The following is a 22030-nucleotide window of genomic DNA, read 5'->3' as shown; positions in this document are numbered from 1 at the left end:
CAAAATGTGAAGGGAAGGAGCCTTGCTCTCACCCCGGAAGCTGGAGCTTTACTGTGGAGGGGCCCCAGCGGCGCGGGTTATTTTGGGGGTGGGGTGGGGGAGGCTTCTCAGTAATGGCCACGCTTGCGTGCTGGGGTCACCCAGGCTGGGGAGGTTGGGGTGCCACCTTCTCCGGGGCGGGAGGTGGGCTCGGATGGCCGGGGAGTGTTGCTAGCACGCCGAGGCTGGGGACCACGGGGGATTTCCTCTCCACCCCCCCCCCCCACACACCCCCCCGGGAGCCTCCTCGCATCGTAATTCTATTTTATTTTCCTTTTATTTTTACTTTCGAACCCTGTAAGGCGCGCGGATGGGGTGACACGTTGCCGGCGGCCGCCTGCCGGTGTGGCCGGAGCCCGGGGAGGGGAACGGGCCACGCGCCGCGGCCCCCCCACCCCCACCCCGGCCCCCCGCTGCCCTGGGTCGTGGCGTCCACGCCGGGCCCCCCGCCGGCCTGCGGCGCGGCTGGAGATGACCGCGCACGGCCTGAGCCTCGGCTCGGTCCCGACTGCGCGGCGGGGAGCCCGGGGGGCACCGGGCGCCGGGGTGCGGAGCCGCGGGGGGTGGGGGGGGCGCGGGCCCCCGGTGGCCCCCGGTGGCCCCCGGTGGGGGCCCTGCCAGAGCCCCAGGCCCGCCCGCGGCCCGGCCCGTGTTTTCCCTCTCTCCGGCTCCCTCCGCCCCCTCGGCTCCGTCCCTCCCTCCCTCCCTCCCTCCCTCCCCGCGCTTCCCCTCCTCCTGCCTGGTCATGTGTCGCCTTTTTTTGTTTGCAGTGGAAACAATTTCTCGCTGCTCGGCGCGCCCCGGTCCGACGCGCCGCGGCGGAGGCGAGCGGGAGGCGGGACGGGGCGGGGAGAGCGGCGGGGCCGGCGGGAGGACGCGCGGCGCTCGGCGGACGGACGGACGCCCGCCGCTGGTCCCATGCCGCGCCGCGACCCCCGCGCCCCTGCCGCCCGCGCCCGCGGTCGTCCCCCGCCGCCGCCGCCGCCGCCGCCTGCCGGCCCCGGCTCGCCGCGCCGCGCCCGCGCGTCCTTAGCGGGGCCACCGAGCGATGCCCGCTGGGCGCCCGCGAAAGTTTGCCGGCTTCGCTGAAGGGCAGCGGCGTCCCCGCGTCCCCGCGCCCCGCTCCGGCCAGGTGAGTTTGCGTCCCCTCCGCTCGCCTCCGCCGCGGCGGCGGCGCCCGTGCCGGCTGGGCTGGGCTGGGCTGGGCTGGGGTGGGGTGGTGGGGGGGGGGGTACCGGGCGGGAGACCACCTCGCGGCTCTCGGAAGACGCGTGCCCCCCCCGCCCCCACGGGGGTGGGCGAGGGCCGGACCGGGGCGCGGGGGTGGGGTGGGGTGGGGTGGGGAGCCCTGGCCGGGCGTTGGAGACCCGAGCGCCCCCCGAGCCCGGGGGAAGTTGCCGGGGCTGGAGAGTTTCCTGCCCCGACGTGCGTGCGGGTTGTTCCTCGGTGCCTCGGTTTCCGCAAAGGCGCCCCGGAGGAACAGAGTTGGTTATTGTCTGCGGAGCACGGGGTCCCCGCCGTTCCGAGTCTGGAGGGTGGGGGGGGGGCGGGCGCCGGCGAAGGGGAGACCCCAAGATGAGAAACAGGCTCCTAACAAAGCTTCCCCCCACCCACCCCACCCCACACCTCCCCAAACTGTGCACGCTTGGCACCCGCAGCGACATCTCCAGAGACACCCCCCCCCCCCCGCCCGACCCCTCCTCACCCCATCTCCCGAAAGCCCCTCCGGGGGGGGGGGGCTCTCTGGGCGAGTTCGGGGGGTGGGGGGGGGAGACGGCGGGCTTTTTACGGATTTGTTTTTAAGGCTCACCGCGGTGCGGCCAATAAAAAGGTTTATGACATCTGACCGGCAGTGAAGGTATGCGAGCTCCGGATTGCCCTGAATTCGCGGAGAAGAGCAGTTTCCTCGTTGCCGGGCAACGCCGCTGATGGACGCAGGGCGCAGCCAATCGCGGCTCCCGCTGGTCCCCTTGAAATGTTTTTGACAAGTACAGTAGACGGAGCGCGTGCGCGCGCGCGCGTGCGCGCAGGGAGTGGGGCGGTCCCGCGCCCCCCACAAACTAGACCGACTGCCCAGCTCCGCTTGGGGAGCGTTTCTTAACTTTATTTAAAGTTCACATCCAAACAGCTGCGCAGAGCTGGGCCGTAGTAATGTCTTTGTCAGTTGTTTGGGGGAAACATTGAGATGAGTAGCCAATAGACTGAAGCTTTTCCTCTTTCATTTTCTCTATTTAAAAAAAAAAAAAAGAACCCGACAACAACAACTCTGCAGTTCATTAAAAAAAACAATAAAAAAGGGTGGTTAGCAATAACGAACCCAAAAGTTATAAAGAGGTCACCAGTGAGTAACTATTTGCGTATCTGGTAGAGCAGCTTCATTGGCATCGGATTAAAAATGCTTGCCTAACTGTGGGTCATATGATCCAGATATCTACCCTCCCACCCCCCCCCACCTCCTCTAAAACAAGGAAGAAAAGATTTGGCGAATTATGTAGCTAGTGTCATAATGGAAAAGTCCTCAGCAGTGGTTACTGGAAACTGTTTCTTTTTCTTTCCTTTTTTTTTTTTTTTTTGACATGGAACTATAGTAATATCAGCTATGGAACACACTGTTACTTTAGAACATAGGATTTATTGGGATGCAGTTAACAGCATAGACTAGTGGAGAGAAATGATCCTAAGTTATGCATGGCCTTGGATCCACTTTTCTGGATAGGGCTTTTTTTTTTTTTTTGGCTATAAACACAGTGTTGGCACTATTTAAAACAAAAGAAAACATGGAGAATAGCATGTTAGTTCCTTTGGGAAGCTACCGACAAATAAGCAAATTAAAAAGAAAGAGAGCAGCATGTTGTCATAGCAACAATGCAATTAAATTACTGTCAGCCATGATACAATTTTCCTGTTTGGAAGCACTGGAGACATATAACTTTCATTTGGAGCTAAAGTTGACTTCAGTGTCTAGGTAGTTCTCATTTATGCTCTGTGGTGTGGATACACTCATAATCAGACCATTTTCTGATGGGATCTGAGAAACTTTGAGACAAGCTTTCTTTGATTCATTTATAAAGAAGTTAAGAGCCCTATCAGGTTACACTCTGTCATGTCCCCAAACCTGAAGATGCAAGCTTATTTTATTCTTAAACATGGACTGTTTTGCCTGGTTGGACTATGTTGCCTTCCAAGCAAGTTGCGTGTGTGTGTGTGTGTGTGTGTCTGTGTGTCTGTGTGTCTGTGTGTCTGTGTGTCTGTGTCAGCTTCAGCACTGGGGCCTTAGCTTTTTCTTTTGTACTCTGCATCTTGAGCCACACCTCTGCTTGCAGCCTTTGGTAAGAGTCTCATGGATTTTTCCTGCCAGGGCTAGCTTTGAGCCAGGATCCTCAGATCTACTGAGTAGCTAGGATTACAGGTGTGGGTTACCTGCACCTGAGGCTTTATCTGCCTTTGGGTGCAGGAGGGTGCTACAGCTAAGTGGCACCCTTGACTGGTGGCTTGGCTCACATCATTTTTTTCCAGAATCCCATTCTAGAACTTTCTGCATGGAAGTAACAGTTATTGGTGTTAATGAACAGGTAGAAGCTTACAATCGTCATATGTTTGCCTTTCATGTTTCATTTATTTTTCTAGGTAGGTGATTTTATCTTCTTATTTGAGGGGAGAGGGGGAACCCTAGCCAAACAATCTTTTCACAAGCTGTGCCCATTGGTGTAGCTCTGCAGCCCGTGAATGACTTTCTATCTTGCGTTGAGTGCTAGAGGGCTGACAGTGGGGAGTGCTTTATATATGTGGGTGCCATTCTGTTTGTGGACCTGCCGCCTCCTCATTTTCCTTTCTCATCAGATATGCTTTTACTCTCCGTTCTAGGTCATTGATAAACATGAACGGGTGTGGGCTGGGAAGGGTAGAAGACTGTAACACTTTTTGTTGAGTTTGCTTTCCTATTTTGAAGCTGCCAGCCTGGTGATCAGGAGAGCAACTTTCTCCCTACCAATTCTAATTTTAGTTGTTTATCTTTCATTCCCATTTATTTGTTTAGTGCATGAAATTACTTGCCTTTTCACCCGGGGTATAGTCTGCCTAATGAAATTTAATGTATTGCTCAAGTTGAAATCCATAGAATTTCTGTCACCCTTTTAAACTTGAAGATGAAATTTAAGTTGCAGTTTTTGAGCACAAGTTTTTTTTTTTTAATATTTATTAAAGTGAACTCCAGGAAATGGAAATGAGTTTCTTTTTTAATTTGGTCTTGTTTGTTCATTTATCTCTTTGGGAGGGGAAGGGAGGGCACAGAAATGGAGGGACAAGGGGTGAACAGATGTAGCACTGGTACTCTGTGTACACTACATTAAAATGAACTACACAACTTATAGGTGGGGACAGGAGGGAAAAACTGGGATAAAAGAAAGGGGTAACATTGTCCAAAAAAGAAACAAATGTACCATTGCCTGACTTATGAAACCGTAATCTCTGTGTATATCACCTTTATAATAACAAATTTTAAAAAGACCAGAAGTCTGTGGCTCACACCTGTAATCCTAGCTACTCAGGAGGTCAGCCCAGCCAGGAAGGTCTGTGAGACTCTTATCTCCAATTAGCCACCAGAAAATGGGAGGTGGCACTGTGGCTTAAAGTGGTAGAGCACTTGCCTTGAGTGGAAAAAAGTTTGCTCAGGAACAGTGCCCAGGCCCTGAGTTCAAGCCCCATGACCCACCAAACAACAACAACAGGCAGGCATAATCCTAGCTACTCAGGAGGGTGAAATCTGAGGATCAAGGTTTAAATCCAGTTCCTATAAGAAGGGCCATGTGACTCTTATCTCCAATTAGCCAGTGGAATAAGCTAAGGCACAGTACCCAGACCCTGAATTCAAGCATCAGTACCGATACACACTCATAAGATACAACCAAATTAGTGGTATTCGTGGCTACAGTTTTAACTCCTGAGGATGGTTTCATATATGAAAATGGCTGAAAGTAATCTCGAATGATTGGCCTTAAATTTATGACATCTTTTTCTCCCTCCCACCCTCCCTTCCTCCCTTCCTCACCCTTCCCTCCCCTTCCCCCTCCTCCTCACCCCCCTGCCCGTTTCCTCCCCCTCCTCCACCACCACCACCTCCTCCTCCTCCTCCTCCTCCTCCTCCTCCTCCTCCTCCTCCTCCTCCTCCTCCTCCTCCTCCTCCTCCTCCTCCTCCTCCTCCTCCTCCATGGGTACCAGTACCTGAGCTAAAATCTCAGGGCCTCACACTCAACTATTTTTGCTTATTGCTGGTGCTTTACCACTTTGGCTATGCCTTTATTTCTGGCTTTGGCTGGTTAATTAGAGATAAGAGTCTCGGATCTCAGCCACTTGAGTAGTTAGGAACATAATCTTGAACTAGTGCAATTAAAAAAAAAATTGAAACAAGGTCTTAGGCTGTCCTGGGGTTTGTAATATAGTCCAAGTGGACCTCAAATTCAAAATCTTCTTGTCTTGGCTTCCAAAGTGATTGGATTATAGGTGCACACCACCACTTCCAGCTAGCCTATTTTATTGAGAAGGATAAAAAAATGAGATGAGTAACAGAGCCAAAGGAGTTGTTGTGCATCAAGTATATATTTTACTGTTTATCATGACCCCTTAGAGAATTGTAAAGGTTATGTATTTGAGTATAATGAAGAATCTAAAGCAAGAGGAATAATTGATTTTTCCCTGATCACAGAGAGAACCCACTGTGAAACTGCTAATTCTCGTGACATTCCTGCACATGAAAGGTGCTGTATGTATTTTGTTATGCTATGCTAGTTATTTATTTAGTTTTGTGCCAATCTTGCAGCTTAAATTCAGGGCCTGGGCACTGTTCCTTTCTGAGTTGTTCTGAGTGGCACCTGGCTGTCATGTTTTATTTATGTACTCTGTACATAGTGGACTAATTTTTTTCTCCTGGATCTCTGCGTGATTGGATTGTGGGCTTTCCTGGGTTCCTCTAGCTGAGGAGGTTGAGGGTTAGGAAGAGAATAAGGAGATTCCCTCTACCTAGCTGCCTTTCTGTGTTGGTTCACCTGTTCCTTATTTCTTCCCCTCCTCTTTCCTAGGAGCCTTCACATAAATGGGTCCAGTCATGCCTGCCAGTAAGAAGCCGGAAAGCTCAGGAATCAGTGTGTCTAGTGGACTCAGTCAGTGTTACCGGGGTAGCAGTTTCTCCAAGGCCCTTCAGGAAGATGATGACCTTGACTTTTCTCTGCCTGACATCAGACTAGAAGAGGGGACCATGGAAGATGAAGAGCTCACTAACCTGAACTGGTTGCACGAGAGCAAGAACTTACTGAAGAGTTTTGGGGAGCCGGTCCTCAGGAGTGTCAGCCCCGTCCAGGACTTGGACGATGACACCCCTCCGTCTCCCGCCCACTCTGACATGCCCTACGATGCCAGGCAGAACCCCAACTGCAAGCCCCCTTACTCTTTTAGCTGCCTCATATTTATGGCCATCGAGGACTCCCCAACCAAGCGCCTGCCAGTGAAAGATATCTACAACTGGATCTTGGAACATTTCCCGTATTTTGCAAATGCACCGACTGGGTGGAAAAACTCAGTGAGACATAATTTGTCATTGAATAAGTGTTTTAAAAAAGTGGACAAGGAGAGGAGTCAGGTAAGCCCTTTTGTGTCTGCGACGGAATAGGTTTTTTGGTTGTCATTTTTACAATGTAAAAGCTTTCTGCATTAAATGGAAGCAACAGTTGCAAATGGATTTCATTCTATTTATTAGATAATGGTGAACAGTTTCTGTATTCAGTTTGTCCTCTTGGAGTTTGGGTCTGTGGAGGGGTTCCCATCATTCCACAACAGTGGTTTTGCAGATCCAGTCGGTTCTCATGGTCATTGAGCCATTTTGGCTTTGCATCTTGCTGGTGGCTCCCACCTGTCATTCTAACTGCTCAGGAGGTTGCAGCTTGAAGCATTAAAGTTTATGAGACTCCTTATTTCCAATTAGCAGCAAAAAGCTAGAAGTGGAGATGGGGGCTCAAATGGTAGAGTGCCATTCTTGAGTGGAAAAAAAGCTAAGGGGCAGTACCTATTCTCTGAGTTCAAGCCCTAGAACTGGCACAGAAGAAGGCTGAATTTTTGACCATAAAGTTTGAGATTTATGCATCATGATTGGCTGAGAGAAGACATTTAATATTTTGCTTTACCTTTAAGGAACGTAAGATCTGTTGAACTAGACAGCAGAACTGTAATGTCACCGAGTGTGGAGTGTCCACAGTTAAAAAAGTCCTTGCCAGGAAAGTTCCCTCCACTGAATTTCCCTGTTCCCTGTGTTTTTTACTCTGCGCTTCCTGTCAAGGCTGTTGCTGTGTGTGGCTGGAGGTACCGGAGCCTGCTTTTTGATTTGGTGATGTTCAGGCTTGGACTGAAAATACCATTCTGAGTGGGGCCAGCAGGATTGGACTTGTTCATTTCTTTCTGTTCAAAAGTACCTTGCTCTCAGGGCCCCTGGTGACCCATACCTGTAAACCTAGCTGCTCAGGAGGCTGAGATTTGAGAATCACAGAGGTCAACCCTGGCAGGGAAGTTGGTGAGTCTCTTATCTCCACTACCAGAAAAGCTGGAAATGGAGCATGGCTCAAGTGGTACAGCACCAGACTTGAGTAAAAGAAGTTCAAGGACATCGCCCAGGACCTGAGTTCAAGCCCCAGGACCCCCCACCCCCCACCCATAAAAACACCATCCTCAGTGCCTAAGAATATTTGAGCTGTCTTTGACATGGAAGAACAGGAAGAAGATGTGGAGTGGCTGTGTTTTCTCTTTGCTCCAACTGGACATGTTTGTCCTAATGCTGTCTGTGAATCAAAGTTTGAAAATGGCAAAATGAGGGGTGGGCGTAAGAGCCAAGGTACCAGGAAACAGGAAACTTAGGGCCACCTACAAGTCTTGACTTTGATCACTGGTGTGGGTGGTACCTGGTTGAAGCCAGCAGATATGAATATTCATAAGCTTGCTGTGCCCTTCCCTTCCCAGGCCCTTGTATAGAATTCAAGTGTGCCACTGTTAATGAGGGGGGAAGTTCTGAGCCAGTAGAGCCCCCAGTTGACCCCAGGTACTCATTCATGTCTTTCCTTTTCTCAGATGAGGGCATTTGGAGAGAAACCTGTAGATTTGGCTCTAAGCTCATTCTAGAAACATTGAAGAGATTTAGTCTTATAAAGAACCAGGTCGTAGTATTAACTGCTTCTGCCTAGGCTGGTCCTTGAGGCAAGAAATGGAAAAGCCTGAAATAAGCAATTCTAGCCATGGAATGTAGCGGAGAAAGGGGGCTGATCAGGACCCCCCCCAAAGCCACCACACGTGGCCGGTAAAGCCACAAAGCAAGGCTTGTAGTTTGTTGTAAACGATTCTGCAAGCATGCCTGTGTCTCTGCGTTTGACATAAAGCCGGTGCACGCTCCCGAAATGTTAGACAACACCAACTGAAGCGGGCAGGAAGACAGGAGGAACTATTCACCTCCACCCTGGCTCACCTGGAGAGGCTCTCTCCACCCCGTCCCCCACCCGGCCCGCACTGCATTCTGGGAGTCGTGTTCCAGGGGTGCTTGTTGTCAATCTGGGCAAACACTGATATTGCCAGTGGAAAGGGAGTGGCTTTTTTTTTTTTTTTTTTTGTCTTTTGGACTCGAGATGGTTAATTTTATGAAGAATGGAGTCCTGGCTTCTTAGCCCTGTTGGGCTGTGTTGACATGTTTCTGGTCAGATGCCAGTTTCGTGGGTGAGAGTTTGTTCCCCTCAGATCAAAACTCGGAGATGTGAGTTTCCCCCTCTTTTCTCCTGCCCTTGGTTTGCTCCGGGGACAGCTAGTGGCCACTCTGTGGGGCACCCCTGCCTGGTACCCTCCGATGTTCTCAGAGTCCCTGGGCTCAGCCATGCCTGGCTGGGTACACCAGTGGCCCTAGCTCTGGATTTCCTCCCAGGCTCTGAGTAAAGGGGAAGGCATTCCCCCTGATACTTTGCCCACTGAGAGTCCCTGGGGCTCCACGGCTACATTTGTTTTTTTCCCAGGGAATTTTACTTGGCAGTAGCTCCTATGTTGAAGTTCAGCCTCAACCCAAATGACTAAATACACACAAATGCTGCTGAGAAATTCACTGAAGGTGCGAAGGGAAGCCTTGCCTATTGTGTGCGTTCAGTTCGCCGTTCTTCTTCACTTTTGGAAACGTAGAGAACACAGTTGAGCCTGGCAGAGCTTTGAGAAGATGAAGTCAGTCCCGTGTGATGCTGGTCTTGGGGCCTTACTTGGATCACAGGCCTTGCTGGACAATGGCTGGGCTACATTGCATTAGAATCCCAGTGGCCTTCAGAAACCATTACCATGTCCTCAGGCCTCTCCGTGGCGAGCTGGCTGCCAAGGTGGGTTGGGAAACTGAGTAGTCAGTTCAGCTCCTCAGGTGTTTCTAACTTGTGGCCAGGGTTAAGATCTCAGAAGCAGCTCCTTTCTGGGCTCTTTCCATCTGCTGAGCTCCCATCAAGAGCACTTAGTCAAGAGAAAATAGACGGTTTTGTTTTTGTTTTTATCTCTTAAAGGACTTCAGTAGATAAGCGTGTGTGTGTGTACGTGTACACCAGTAGTGGACCTTGAACTCAAGACTTGTTGTAAGACTAGTGGTCTGCCATTTAAACAATAGCTCAATGCCCAACTTTTTACTGGTTAATTCGAGATAAATTGCGTACAGACTTTTCTGCTCAGGTTGGCCTCGAATCTGGTTGGCCTCCTGAGTAGCTAGGACTACAGGCGTGAGCCACCAGTGCCTGGCTGTTTTACATTTGTGTGCATGTCCATAGTTAGGCTTGAACTCAGGGCCCTCACGTTCTTCTCACTTGGCCTTTTCTCCTTAGGTCTGGTACTCTGTTATTACTTGGGGGAACATCCCCATTTCTGGCTGATGAATTGAAGATGGGTCTCGGTCTTTTATGTTCAGATTAGCTTTGAATCATGCTCCTTAGAGCTCAGCCTCCTTCTGAATAGCTAGGGTTATAAGCTTGACCCTCCAGTGCCCTGCTATTTGGATATAAGTGTGTACATTTTCAAATAGACATGGAAGTAAAGCAGACAGGACAGAGCTGTACTCTCCATACTTCCCTCCCTCGCTCACGTCCAAGTTCCCTCGTTAATGAGGGTTTTGCCTCGCCTCGGCCGCCTTCATTCTGTGTTGTTGTGACTGGTGCTGACTTGTGTTGGAGCAATTTGTTGCTTTTCTGTCATTTAATTTCAACATACCTGATGGTGAGTGGGAATAGCCGGTAATTTCTGACATTCTCCACTTTGCCCGTATCCCTCTGGCAACTCTAGTGAATTCTTTGGTGTCATCGGATACCAGGGATTCAGTTATCCCTGATTGTTTTCAACGAATTTGGTTGGCTGGGTCTCCACACCTGGTTTCTGCATGGCTGCCTTTGGTCGTGATGTTTTGCACTCTGGCCCCTCACACCCCTCCTTATTAATGAGCCCCATCACTTGGCCTTCTTCACATTTTGTCTGTCTTCTAGGGTTGTCATTTAAATACAATGCTCTACTCCCCTGGGAATGTTGCCTGTAGATGGTCTGTCTGTCCACTGGGGGTGTGGAGTTGACTGCCACGGGTTCATATGGGGTGAGCTGTTCCTCAACCCCCCTTCCCCTTTTCTTGGTTGGTGGTGGGGCTTGAACTTAGGGCACTGTTCCTGAGCTTTGCTGCTCAAGGGCTAGTGCTCTACCCCTTTGAGCCACAGTGCCACTTCTGGTTTTCTGGTGGCTAACTGGAGATAAAAGTCTTAGAGGGACTCTCCTGCCTGAGCTGGCTTCAAACCGAGACCCTCAGATCTCAGCCTCTTAAGTAGCTAGGATTACTGGTGCGAGCCACGGGCTCCTGGCGTGGCGGTTTCTTTCTCTGCAAGCATCTACATCTGTCTTTCTGGTGTCATCAATGAATGGATTTTTGTCCTGGATCGATGAAGGTCAAATTTAAAGCTTGGGGTGGTGCTATTTTGTCTCCTAAGTATAAGCCTTAGTAGGGACTGTGAGATGAGCATATCCCCTGGTCTCTGGGAACTCTGAGAAGGCAAGTACGTGTTTGTACATCTGGATGACGATGTCGCAGGTATGTGTGTGTTTCTATTTCTGTGCTTTTTCTTTTACTTCTCCTCTTGCTATTTTAACAAACATTATTGTCATCACAAGGTTTATAAAGAAAGCACTGCACAAAAGTATGTTTATTATATCCAGGGCTGAGTGCTCTGAATACAGTTTTAGTTTAAAAAGGGGTAAGCAATGCTTGTCTGAAAGAAAATTGAAAACAGCTGTTTTTGGGTTTTGGTGTTTTTTTTTTTTTTGTTGTTGTTGTTGTGGTTTTTTTTTTTTTTTTGGTGGTGGTACTGATTAAAACTCAGCGCTTCATGTTTGCTAGACAGGCGCTTTACCACTTGAACCATATCTCTAGTCCTTTCTGCTATAGTTATTTCTCAGGTAGGGTCTTGAGGTTTTATCCAGGCCAGCCTGAACTGAGATCTTAAGGTCTACTCTTTCTTCCCCCCTAGTAGATGGGATTACAGGTGTGTACCACTTGGTTGGTTCTGGTTGTGATATCTGAGCCCCTCAGTTTTCTTACATATAGAAGAGGGAGCTGGCAGTTGCTTAGGGCTTTGTAACCTGGAGTCTTCAGGTGTCAGTGGCTCTGTTGGCTGACTGCCTGTAATTAGTGGTAACATGTTATGTGATAGTGCACATTGCATTTTTATATGGAGGAGAGCTAAGATTTTGTTTGCTTAGTGGTTAAGATTTTAATTAAAATATTTTTTGTGTATAGTATGAAGTATTGAAGCACTAGCACCGAACCACACTTCTAATCCAGTTTTCAGAGTTTTCCTCCCTATTACCAGGGCTTGAACTCAATACCTTGCTTTCTTACACATTTCACATCGCTCCTGGCTGGTGCTTTATTACTTGGACCATGCCTCCATTCTTGCATTTTGTTGGTTAACTAGAGATGGAGTTTCATGGATTTTTCTGCAGGCTGGCTTTGAACTGTGAACCTCCAGATCTCAATCTCCTGAGAAGCGTGCGTGCGTGTATGTGTGTGTATGTGTATGTCTATGTGTGTCTGTGTCTGTGTCTGTCTGCCTGTCTGTTGGTCTGTCTGTCTGTCTGTCTGTCTGTCTATTGTGGGGCTTGAGCTTAGGTCCTGGGTGCTGTCCCCGAAACTCTTTGTTTTAAGATAGTGCTCTACAGTGCCACTTCTGGTTTTTGAGTGGTTAAATGGAAATAAGAGTCTCATGGCCTCCTTAGTAGCTAGGATTACAGGTGTGAGCCACCAGTGCCTGGCAAGAAGCTAATATTATAGCCATGAGACACTGGTGCCTGGCTAGTCTTAGAAACCAAACCAACTTCTTCCTCACGGAGGAGATTGTTGCTTTTCTTTGTCATTAGAGGAGCCAGTTAAGCTCTGAGAGGTTTGGGGTTTCATTAAGTTGCTAGAGGTCACACAGTAAATGATTGAATACAAGTCCTGCAAGCTTTTAAGGCCGTATGCTTAACTCTAGTGTTTAAAAGAAATATATATTTTTTCCTTTATTACTGGTTCCCTCCTTCTTCCTCTGGTCTTTGCTATCTACCACATGAGCCATACATAAAGTTTTGGATCCTTTTGCTTCCATTTGAATTTTTAGATAGGGTCTGACATCTTTGCCTGGGCCAGTCCGGGACCAAGATCTGACCTCTGCTTGCCAAGTAGCTGGGATTGCAAGCTATCCAGCATGTTTCTGAGTTAGAGTCTCACTCAACTGTTTTGCCTAGTCTGGCTTCAAACTGTGATCCTCCTATCTTTGCCTCCCAAGTAGCTAGGATTACAGTTATGAGCCACTGTGCCCAGCCCAACCCGGTGCTTGATTACACCTTCTCAGTGGAGGTGTCATTGTTGGTGGTCTCTGTGCTTCCTCTGCAGTGTTCTGTGAACCTGAGCTACAGGGGATTAAAATAATCCGAATAAACCTCACATTAACTCGGGGGGGGGTACAGGATAAAGAAACATAAAGAATAAATAGAAGAGTGTTTATTCTTGCTCTGTTGAGATGGGGGCAGGGGGAAGTTCACTCATTTCAGTGAATACGAAGGTCCTGCATTTGCCTTGTGCCCATGGCTTCTCTCCTTGCCACTGTTGTTCAAGGTCTCGCCTTGGTCTCCTGCCGTGCTGGCCCCATCCAGTGGCCTGACTTGAATCGCCTCTTACATAAACACCATTTATCCAAGGACCCCCTTCCTCCTGTTGGATGGAAGTCTTTTTTCAAAAGCAGTTTTGAATATGAGGTGGCATGGTGACAGACCCCCTCCATATGCTTGCTGGGCTCTGGTTAGTCACCACTACCTCCACGTGGTTGGCAGTCAGCTTCTTGCTTGATCAATGTGCCCACATGGGCCCATTGCTAAGAATCCTAGCAATGTCTGATGGGAGTCCTAGGGAAGGTGATGAATGTTAGAAGATGCTGCTGTGGTTCTGGTAAGGAGCTGGCCCCTGCTGTTTTCCTGCTGCCCTTCTAGGAGGTGGCCTCTCTCTCTCTCTCACCAATGTCCAGTTAGTGCCAGGCCACCGGGTGCTGTGAATCTTCACCAGAGTCCCTGCCAGGTCTTGACATAGATAGAGCTGTCAGTCACAGGGCCCTTCATGGTAGGTAGCATGGTCTGTGGGCCCAAGGGGTGTTTGCCTGCCCTGAGTGGTGTGTTCCTTGCTCTGTCTGTGTCCCTCAGCCCTCAGGAACCTTGGATAATCTGATATTACCAACTGCTCATTCATTCATTCATTCATTCATTCATTCAGCATCCTTTTTCAAGTCCTTCCTATACTAAGTGCTAAAAGAATATAAAATTAAATGGGATCACTTTCTTGTCAGTCCTCCAGGTCGCGTGATCTCTGCCCACAGGCTCTCCTTCCTTCCAGGGAATGGACCTTCTCCCGCAGAAGTCCTGACTGCACTGCTCTGACCCCCACCCCTTATTACTTTCTGCTTCCTTTCTCTCTCTGCATGCTGTCCTCCTACTCCCCACAGTGACTCCCCAGGGAGATGCTGGTGGGGGGACCCCCCCCCCCAAGGGTCTTTGTGAGGCTTCTGGGAAACTTTGTTCTCCAGCTCAGTGCCACTGTCTCTCCCCTCCCTTTCACCCCCAGGTGTGGGGAACTGTGGGGTTCGTTCGCTTTGGTAGGGCTCTGTGCCCTAAGTGGGTCTGCCGGATGTCTCTCCATCAGTGTACTGCCCAGGTATCCAGCCAACAGATTGCTTTCCTGGTGAGCTGAAGAGGCATTGGGATTTTCCTTTGAAATCACTTTAGCTGTCGGATAATTCTCTGCAGTAAATAATGTAGGAGGCCGGCGCGCTGACCTCCTGTTTTGAGAGTCATGGGCTTTGCTGCTTTCACAAAATGTGCTCTGTATTTGGATTAATACATAAACTCTCTTTCTTCTTTTCTTGTGGAGCTGTGGCTGGAACCCACAGCTATGCACATGCTGAGCACAGGATCTGCCATTGAGCCACACCCCAGCCTTAATACCCGCTTTCTCTTGGAGCCCTGAGTCACTGTAATACTCTGTGTGTGTGTGGAGGGGGGGGGGTTGAGGGGGTACTGGGGCTTGAACTCAGAGCCTTATGCATGCTTTTTTTTCAATCAAGACTAGCACTGTACTACTTGAGCCATACCTCTACTTCTGGCTTTTTGCTGGTTAATTGGAAATAAAAGTCTCTTGGATTTACCTGCCCAGGCTGGCTTTGCACCTCTCTCTGTCCGTAGATCTCAACCTCTTAAAAGTAAAGTAGGATTATAGGTATAAGCCAACGACACATGGCTTTATTGATTTCTTAGTGGGATTATTTGATAGCGTTGAAGGTTGAAGTAAAAAGTGGGGTTTGATTCTTGCTTCAGGAGCAAGTCCAAGGAAACAGGACACATAATACAAAAATAAAAAGGAATAAGCATTAGCTTATTACCCCGTGAGTACCAGAAGCGAGTCTGCCTGACCAATGGCATCATGGGAAGTCAGTTGGTATGATTTTCTTCCCAGAGAAGAGGCGTTTTGGACCCAAGGTAGACCATGGGGCCAAGCAAGTTTTGAGTCTTCCTTATAGAGGGGAGCACTTGAACACATTAACAACAGTTCTGCAGGTGTGGGAAAGAGGGATTTTATAGTTAGGTTGAGGTTTGCTTATTAAATCACAGAAAATGCAAAAGAAAGGGATTTCAATAGATTAGAAGTCTTATTTCCATCATATGAGTAAAGCAATCCTCTTTATCATTTTTAGTGCATCGCTATTTTCCATTCTCCAAGCCCTCTCACGGTCAAAGATGGCATCGGGTAGCACGTTGTCATTTTAGACAGAAATGTGCAGGGGTCCTGCCGAGTTAGCACTTTTAAAGGGCTTCCCAGAAACCTAAGTCGGCTTTCAACTCATTGGCCATAACCTGCTTCCATCTCATTGGGCGCCCTGGGCATGTGACCTGATTTAGCTACAAGGAAGGCTGGGAATTGCAGTTTTTTAGTTGAGCCCCTTGTAAACCCAATAAAATTGTTGGTTCTGTTACTAAGCAAGCCTGGGATTTTCTGCCACAAAGGGCTAGATGCTTATAAAAACCAGAGTTACTAGACCTAAGAGATGTGTTTGTTGGAAGCATTTCAGAGAGAAGGAAGGAAGGGGAGAGATGGTGGTTGAAAGGTTATATAAATAAGAATGGGAACTTGTTGGATGCAAGCAGAAAACTTGAAATTGCTGTAATAACTTAAGTAAGAACAAAGATGCCAGTCCTCAAAAAGGATTCCATTTAACCAGGACTTTGCTTTGAGATATTCTGGTTAAATTGCACTTAATATGTTCAAAAGCAAACAGCTTGATAAGAGGTAAAGAGAGGTAGTATGTGCCAAGAATGATTTAAGAAAAAAAAAGAAAGAGCAAGGAAATAGATGGTTGAAGATAGTCAAGTCCAAAGTTGTTCTTTTAATAATAACCTGATGGCTTGCTCTGTGAGATTACAGGCAGTTCTGAGCACAGAAGGAAGGCTTTGATTTGGAGAGCCTGTGGGCCTGTGCTTGTTTGAGTACCTGTGTCGTGTGATCTCAGCAGGAGGCAGTAAGCACAGGCAGGCATTGTGAGGCTCGTGGTGGGGACAGGCTCCCCAATGCCTCTTCCTTCTCTTTTCCTTCTTGTGGGTGTGGGGGGGTGTGGGGTTCCCTCCAGGCCTGGGGGCTTCAGTTCTCCATCCCTACTACTTCCTAGAGCTCTCTAAAGGGTCTGACTGTCCTCAGTGATTTAATCTAATTTAGTGCTTACTGTCTAATGACAGTAAACACTCAGGCAACATACCATTTGTGCATTTGTTTTTCTGTTATTATTCACTTAGCTTAGTTTGTTTGCTTATTTATTTATGTATTCATTTATTTAGTGCTGGTAATAAGGCTTGAACCCAGAGCATTGTGCTATTTCTTAGTGCTTTTTTTTTGGGTGGGGGGGGCAGTCCTGGGGCTTGGACTCAGAGCCTGAGCACTGTCCCTGAGCTTCTTTTTGCTCAAGGCTAACACTCTACCTGAGCCACAGAGCCACTTCCGGCTCTTTCTGTTCCCAGCCCCTCTTTGCTTTTTTGCTCAAGGCTAGTGCTCTACCACTTGAGTCACAGCTCTGCTTCCTTTGTTTTGTTTTGTTTTGCTGATAAAGAGTCTCAGAGACTTTCCTGTCTGGCTTGGCTTTGAACCTCAATCCTCAGATCTCAGACTGCTGAGTAGCTAGGCTCATAGGTGTGAGCCACCTTCGGTCCAGCAGCATGTTCCCCCCTAAAGACAGTTCTGTGTGATCGCTGACTTTGCCATGGCTACAGGGGAGGGAAAGCATACCCAGAGCCACTGGGAGCCAGAAGCTAGGCTTCCAGGCACCAATATGGGTGTAGAGTGACCCTCAGCACTCCTGGTTTTCTCCCTCAGTGAGTCGACTCCCTTTCCTCCTCAGTGTGTTTGCAGCCATGCTTCTGAGATCTTGCAGAAAGCACACTTAGCTCGCAAAGGACCAATGAGACTGTACGCGCACGCTGCACGGGCAAAGAAAAGTAGCCGCGGCTCATCTCATGTTGTTCAGTTTGTGGAATGGTTGACACTCTTCTGGGTGCTGGCTGTTCACAATGGGGACCCCTGGATGGGTCAGGCCATGTATGAGGGTGGCCTATGTGAGGGGAACTGTGATACAGGACAGACTAGAGAGAGAGATGGGGAAGAGAGCAGGCACCTCAAAGAGTAATTGACCGGTATGCATTGAATGGCAAGCAGAGGTAACCTTGCAAAGGCTCTGAGGTGGCAAGGAATGGAAATGTCCAAGGAACAGAGAGAAACCCCACAGGAAGTCCATTAGAAATGGAGAGACTGAAGCTGGGTACTGGTGGCTCATGTCTGCAAATGTCTACTTAGGAGGCTGAAATCTTGAAAGTCAGCTTAGGCAGAAAAGTCCATGATATTCTTATCTCTAATGAGCCCGCAAAAAGCCAGAACATGGAGGTGTGGTTCGAGTAGTAGAGCACCAGCCTTGAGCACGTGTGAGGTTCTTGAGCTCAAGCTCCAGTACCAGCATACGCACACAAAAACGGGGAGGCAGTGGGGGCCGGGAGGAGGGGCGGGGGGTACCCTTTTGAGGTTTGTCCCCGTGGAGTAGATGTTAGTGGAAATGATGTCCTCTTGGTCCAGAATTAAGGGTCATAGAGGAAGGTGTGTTGGAAAACTTGGGCTGGGGAAGTAGGATGGAAATTAAAGCAAAAATTCTCTTTTTGACCATGTTCAACTGGAGATGTTTGAACACTGAAGCATCAGGTAGAAAGTTGGATGTGTGAGTTGTAGGCTCAGTGGAGACATAGGGGTAGAGGTATAAATCTGAGACCCATTAGCACATAGGCCTTGCATGGAAAGAAACTGAAGAAGATCTCTGGATTACCTTTCAATTAAAAAGGAGGTGAAGTCAAACCTCTGTTTCTGTTCTTTGCTTTTTTATAACGGGTATGAAACTTGTAACTATGTTTGGGACCATTGCATCTTCGAGAGCAGAGAAAGACACCCCAGTAAACATCCCCTTTAGCAATGCCCCCTACCCCAAGAATTCTGCCAGTTCCCTGCCATCTGGTCCCTCCCTGGCTGGAGAGAGGGATTTTTCTTGTATACGCGTCTCCATAGCAACGCATTTGCAGTTGATATGGAAAGCAAGCAGTTGCCCTAGCAACGGAGTTACTGAGGTGGTGGCTTCCTTGCTTCCAGGGAATGGATGAGCTGACCAAACCAGTTCAGATGCCGGGCAGAGGGCTCCCCTGCAAGCTAGCCATGCCAGTTTCAACTCAGCCCAGCTTGAAGAGCGATCGCCGCCCCTCCTCCCTTCAGAGGAAGGGCTTAGGGCAGCAATAAATCAGACAAAAGTAGCTGCTGTCAGTTGAAATAGATTAGAAGAGGAATCTCCCCGAGGAATGTTTTTAGCTTAGCTTAACAGAGAATGCTGTAGTCAGGGCATATTCCGTGGCAAGAAAAAGAGTCCTACCCCGGTTGGCTACAGTGAAAAAGCACTTGTCCTCCGGACATCATCATCATCATCATTCCAGCCAACCAGTGACCAAGAGCCACAAAGCGTGTCTCAGGTCTGTGGCCCTTGGGATTGTGCCTGCTGTCCCTGTGTAGCCACGTGGGTTTTCATGCTTCCCTTTCTCCACAGATCCCGCCCAGTCTCTTCTTTTGCACCGCCTTTCTCCACGTGCCTCTTCATTTCTGCCTCCTGCTACCTTTGGCTCGTTGCTGTGCAAGGTCACGTGGGCGCCACGGTCCCTGTGCTGCGTGCCTTTGTCATCACACCTGGCCCTCAGTCTGCTTGTGTTCCTGGGGCAGTTTGGCGGCCCTGGGCAGCGCCGGGGCAGGCCGGCCTCGGGGCTCGCCCTCCTGACTTGGACCAGCCCTTCTTCTTTGGGGATAGGCCAGAGGCTTGGCCTGCCTTGATACAGACCTGCAGCCACGGATTTCTGTGGAGCCTTTGAACTTTTGAAATTAAAAATTTAAAAGGGTTACCTTGCATATGAAATTTAATATTCTTTATAAATTAAGAATAAAGCTCTCATTTTAGTGGTATTATTATTTTTTTTAGTGGTACTATTTTTATTTTTTGGCCAGTCCTGGGGCTTAGACTCAGGGCCTGAGCACTGTCCCTGGCTTCTTTTTGCTCAAGGCTAGCACTCTGCCACTTGAGCCACAGCACCACTTCTGGCCATTTTCTGTATATGTGGTGCTGGGGAATCGAACCCAGGGCCTCATGTATATGAGGCAGGCACTCTTTCCACTAGGCCATATCCCTAGCCCCTAGTGGTACTATTTTTTAACAAAATTTTTATACTATGTTTTACCTTGGCTCTGGAATAAACAAGCTAAAGTTTTAAGTATATAAAACGAATAGAGATCTTGTCTGTTCATGTTGTCAGTAGTTACTGGAACGATAAGCATAGTAGTGGTTAGGTAAGATTTTTGTTGAATAAATAACTTTGAATTATATTTTTTAAAAAGTCAGGAACAGTTGAGGATTTTGTGTTTATTTCTTCCCTTTGTGTGTGATGTGATGTGCTTTCCAGCGCTGTCCCCAGCCCCCCTTCTTCCCGCCTTCCTCTCCTGTCCACCTTGCCTTTATCTTTCATTTCCGCAGAGCTGGGGTGCCAGTAACCAAGGCTTGAACTCAGGGCCTGGGTGCTGTCGCTTAGCTTTTTCACTTAGCTTTTCCCACTGGAGCCACAGCTCCACTTCTGGGTTTTTGGTGGTTAATTGGAGCTAAGAGTCTTAGTGACTTTTCAACCTGGGGTTGGCTTTGATCCTCCTGTCTCAGCTGAGAGACAGAGAGAGAGAGAGAGAGAGAGAGAGAGAGAGAGAGAGAGAGAGACACACACACACACACACACACACACACACACAGAGACACACGGAGGGAGGGTTTTGTTACAGTTTCTTATTTCAAATGTTTTGTTCTTACTTTAGTTCACTGAATCTTGGTTTAATTATCCATTCCTTTCTGTTGGAGGTGCCAGGTCTCACTATTATCTTGACCCATCTAGCACTTACAACCCGTAGAGGATGGCACAGCACGACTCGCCGTTGGGTTTGGTAACTTTGTGGTGTTGGCTTGGGTTGTACCCCCTCCTGTTTGAGCTGGCGTACAGCGTCTTTCCCCCTTGGCATTGTAATGAGGCTTTCTCACTGTAGGAAACAGGGACCAGTGGATAATTTCTTCCAATCCTTTGTTCAACGACATTTACTGAGTTCTTTCAATACAGAGGCTTTTGTGTAGGGTGCTATGGGGTCACAGGGATGGACGTGAGCTGGGTCTTGGGGGACCCCTGATGCTTCTGACTTCAGTCTCATATCGGATCAGTTACTGAGGCCCCCTGATTCTGCCGCCTGAGTGTCCTGGCTGTTCCTTTCTCCTTATTTCCTTACCACCGACTCCCTTGTTCACGGGGCAGTGTGGGATCCCACAGTCTCTGACTCTCTCTCTCTCTCTCTCTCTCTCTCTCTCTCTCTCTCTCTCTCTCAAACTCACAAGACTAGGTGCTTCCTGTTGCCTCAATTGGCAAGTCTTAATGGACAGTTCTAACTCTCTGCCTTAGAGTCACTTAGAGTTTCTTAGAAAAGCAGAAATCCAAGGCTTAGTCCAGACTCCAATGCGATTTCTGGTGCTGCGTGGAGGGTTTATTTAAGCAACATCCCGGGATTGACTCTAGACACTGACATTTTGTTTGTTTGTTTGCTTAGCTGTTTTGTTTGTACTTGAGCTCAGGGCCTTGTCCTCTTGCTTAGCTTTTTCTGCTCAAGGTCGGTGCTCTGAAACTTGAGCCATGCCTCCACTTCCAGCTGTTTGCTGGTAATTGGAGATAGGAATCTCCTTGGCTTTTCTGCCTGGGCTGGCTTTGAACTGTGATCCTCAGATCTCAGTCTCCTGAGTAGGTGGGATTACAGGTGTGAGCCACTGGTGCCTGGCAGGCTATACTGACATTTGAGAAATAAGCCTTAGAACATTAGGGACCCTTCAGTAGTATTCCATCTTTGGCTTTTTATTACGGCAGATTTCAGTGATGTATAAAGAACAGTAATGGCTGGACACGGGTGGCTTATACCACCCAGGCAGATGAATCCAAGAGACTCTTAGCTCTGGAAATGGAGGTATGGCTCAAGTAGTAAAGCTTCAGCCTAGTATGAAAATGTTAAGTGAGAGTAAGAGGCCCCGGGTTCAAGTCCTGTCCTGGTCCTAGTGCTGGTGCACGCACATTTGCATATGCATGCACATTTGCACGTGCACGCATGTGCATGCACACACACAGAAATCTGAGTTGTATCAGTGCCAGGCATGCATTGACCAAGGCGTACTTCACAGTTTGGAGAAAACGAGATAGTTCAAACAACATGAGAGAATTACTTCTTTGTAGTTGACACCTGGGAGCCTGTCACTTGTGTATTACTTTATAGTGCTTCCATGTGGTGTATTAGGTTTGGAATTTTTTTCTGCTGGGATCTTGGAAGGTGGCTGATGGATGAAGAGTCTTGAGGTCCACGTAGTAAAAGGAAGTTGCTGAAACTCCACATAGTTGTGTGACTAGCCAGGCCTCCTGCCTCCGGTCCATGTCTACATCAGTTCCCTTGTCTCTCACATCCCTCACGGATTCTGATTAATTGGAAGTGGATATGAACTTGTGCCATTTACATGTGATTTATTTTCCTTTCTATGTCTCCCAGTGAGCTGCTGAATGTCCTCGGTTTTTTGTAAGTGATTTATCATTGCTGCCTGTGACCTCTGAAAATTGGCTTAGGCCTGTCAGATCTGTGGTGTCCTGAGCTGCTCAGGGTGTCCTTGAATTGAAGTCTTTGAGTCTGGATAGTATGTTGCATGACCTGCTAATTAGTATGTAACTAATGGTGCAGTGCACACGGATCCCTTCTGATGCTAGGAGGTGAGCTTGCAAA

At 48.6% G+C, this 22030-nt stretch overlaps 1 protein-coding gene across 8 annotated transcripts in view; it reads left to right on the top strand.

The window, feature by feature from the left end:
- Foxn3 (forkhead box N3) overlaps positions 1 to 22030 on the top strand; it is a 360243-nt gene that overhangs the window by 163584 nt on the left and 174629 nt on the right. For 3 of the 8 annotated variants that reach the window (XM_048361885.1, XM_048361883.1, XM_048361884.1), the window contains one exon: positions 6114 to 6670. In XM_048361885.1, coding sequence (XP_048217842.1) covers positions 6128 to 6670 — 543 coding nt within the window. In that variant the 5' untranslated portion in view covers positions 6114 to 6127. Of the gene's footprint in view, positions 1 to 809; positions 1172 to 6113; positions 6671 to 22030 lie in introns of those variants that run through there. The other 5 variants (XM_048361886.1, XM_048361882.1, XM_048361888.1 and 2 more) reach the window with 3 other exon arrangements.

The sequence above is a fragment of the Perognathus longimembris genome, chromosome 14 (assembly GCF_023159225.1).
Source record: "Perognathus longimembris pacificus isolate PPM17 chromosome 14, ASM2315922v1, whole genome shotgun sequence".
Classification (NCBI taxonomy): Eukaryota; Metazoa; Chordata; class Mammalia; order Rodentia; family Heteromyidae; genus Perognathus; species Perognathus longimembris.
Note: the sequence above shows the minus strand (reverse complement) of the source record. Positions and strands in the feature narration are given on the sequence as shown.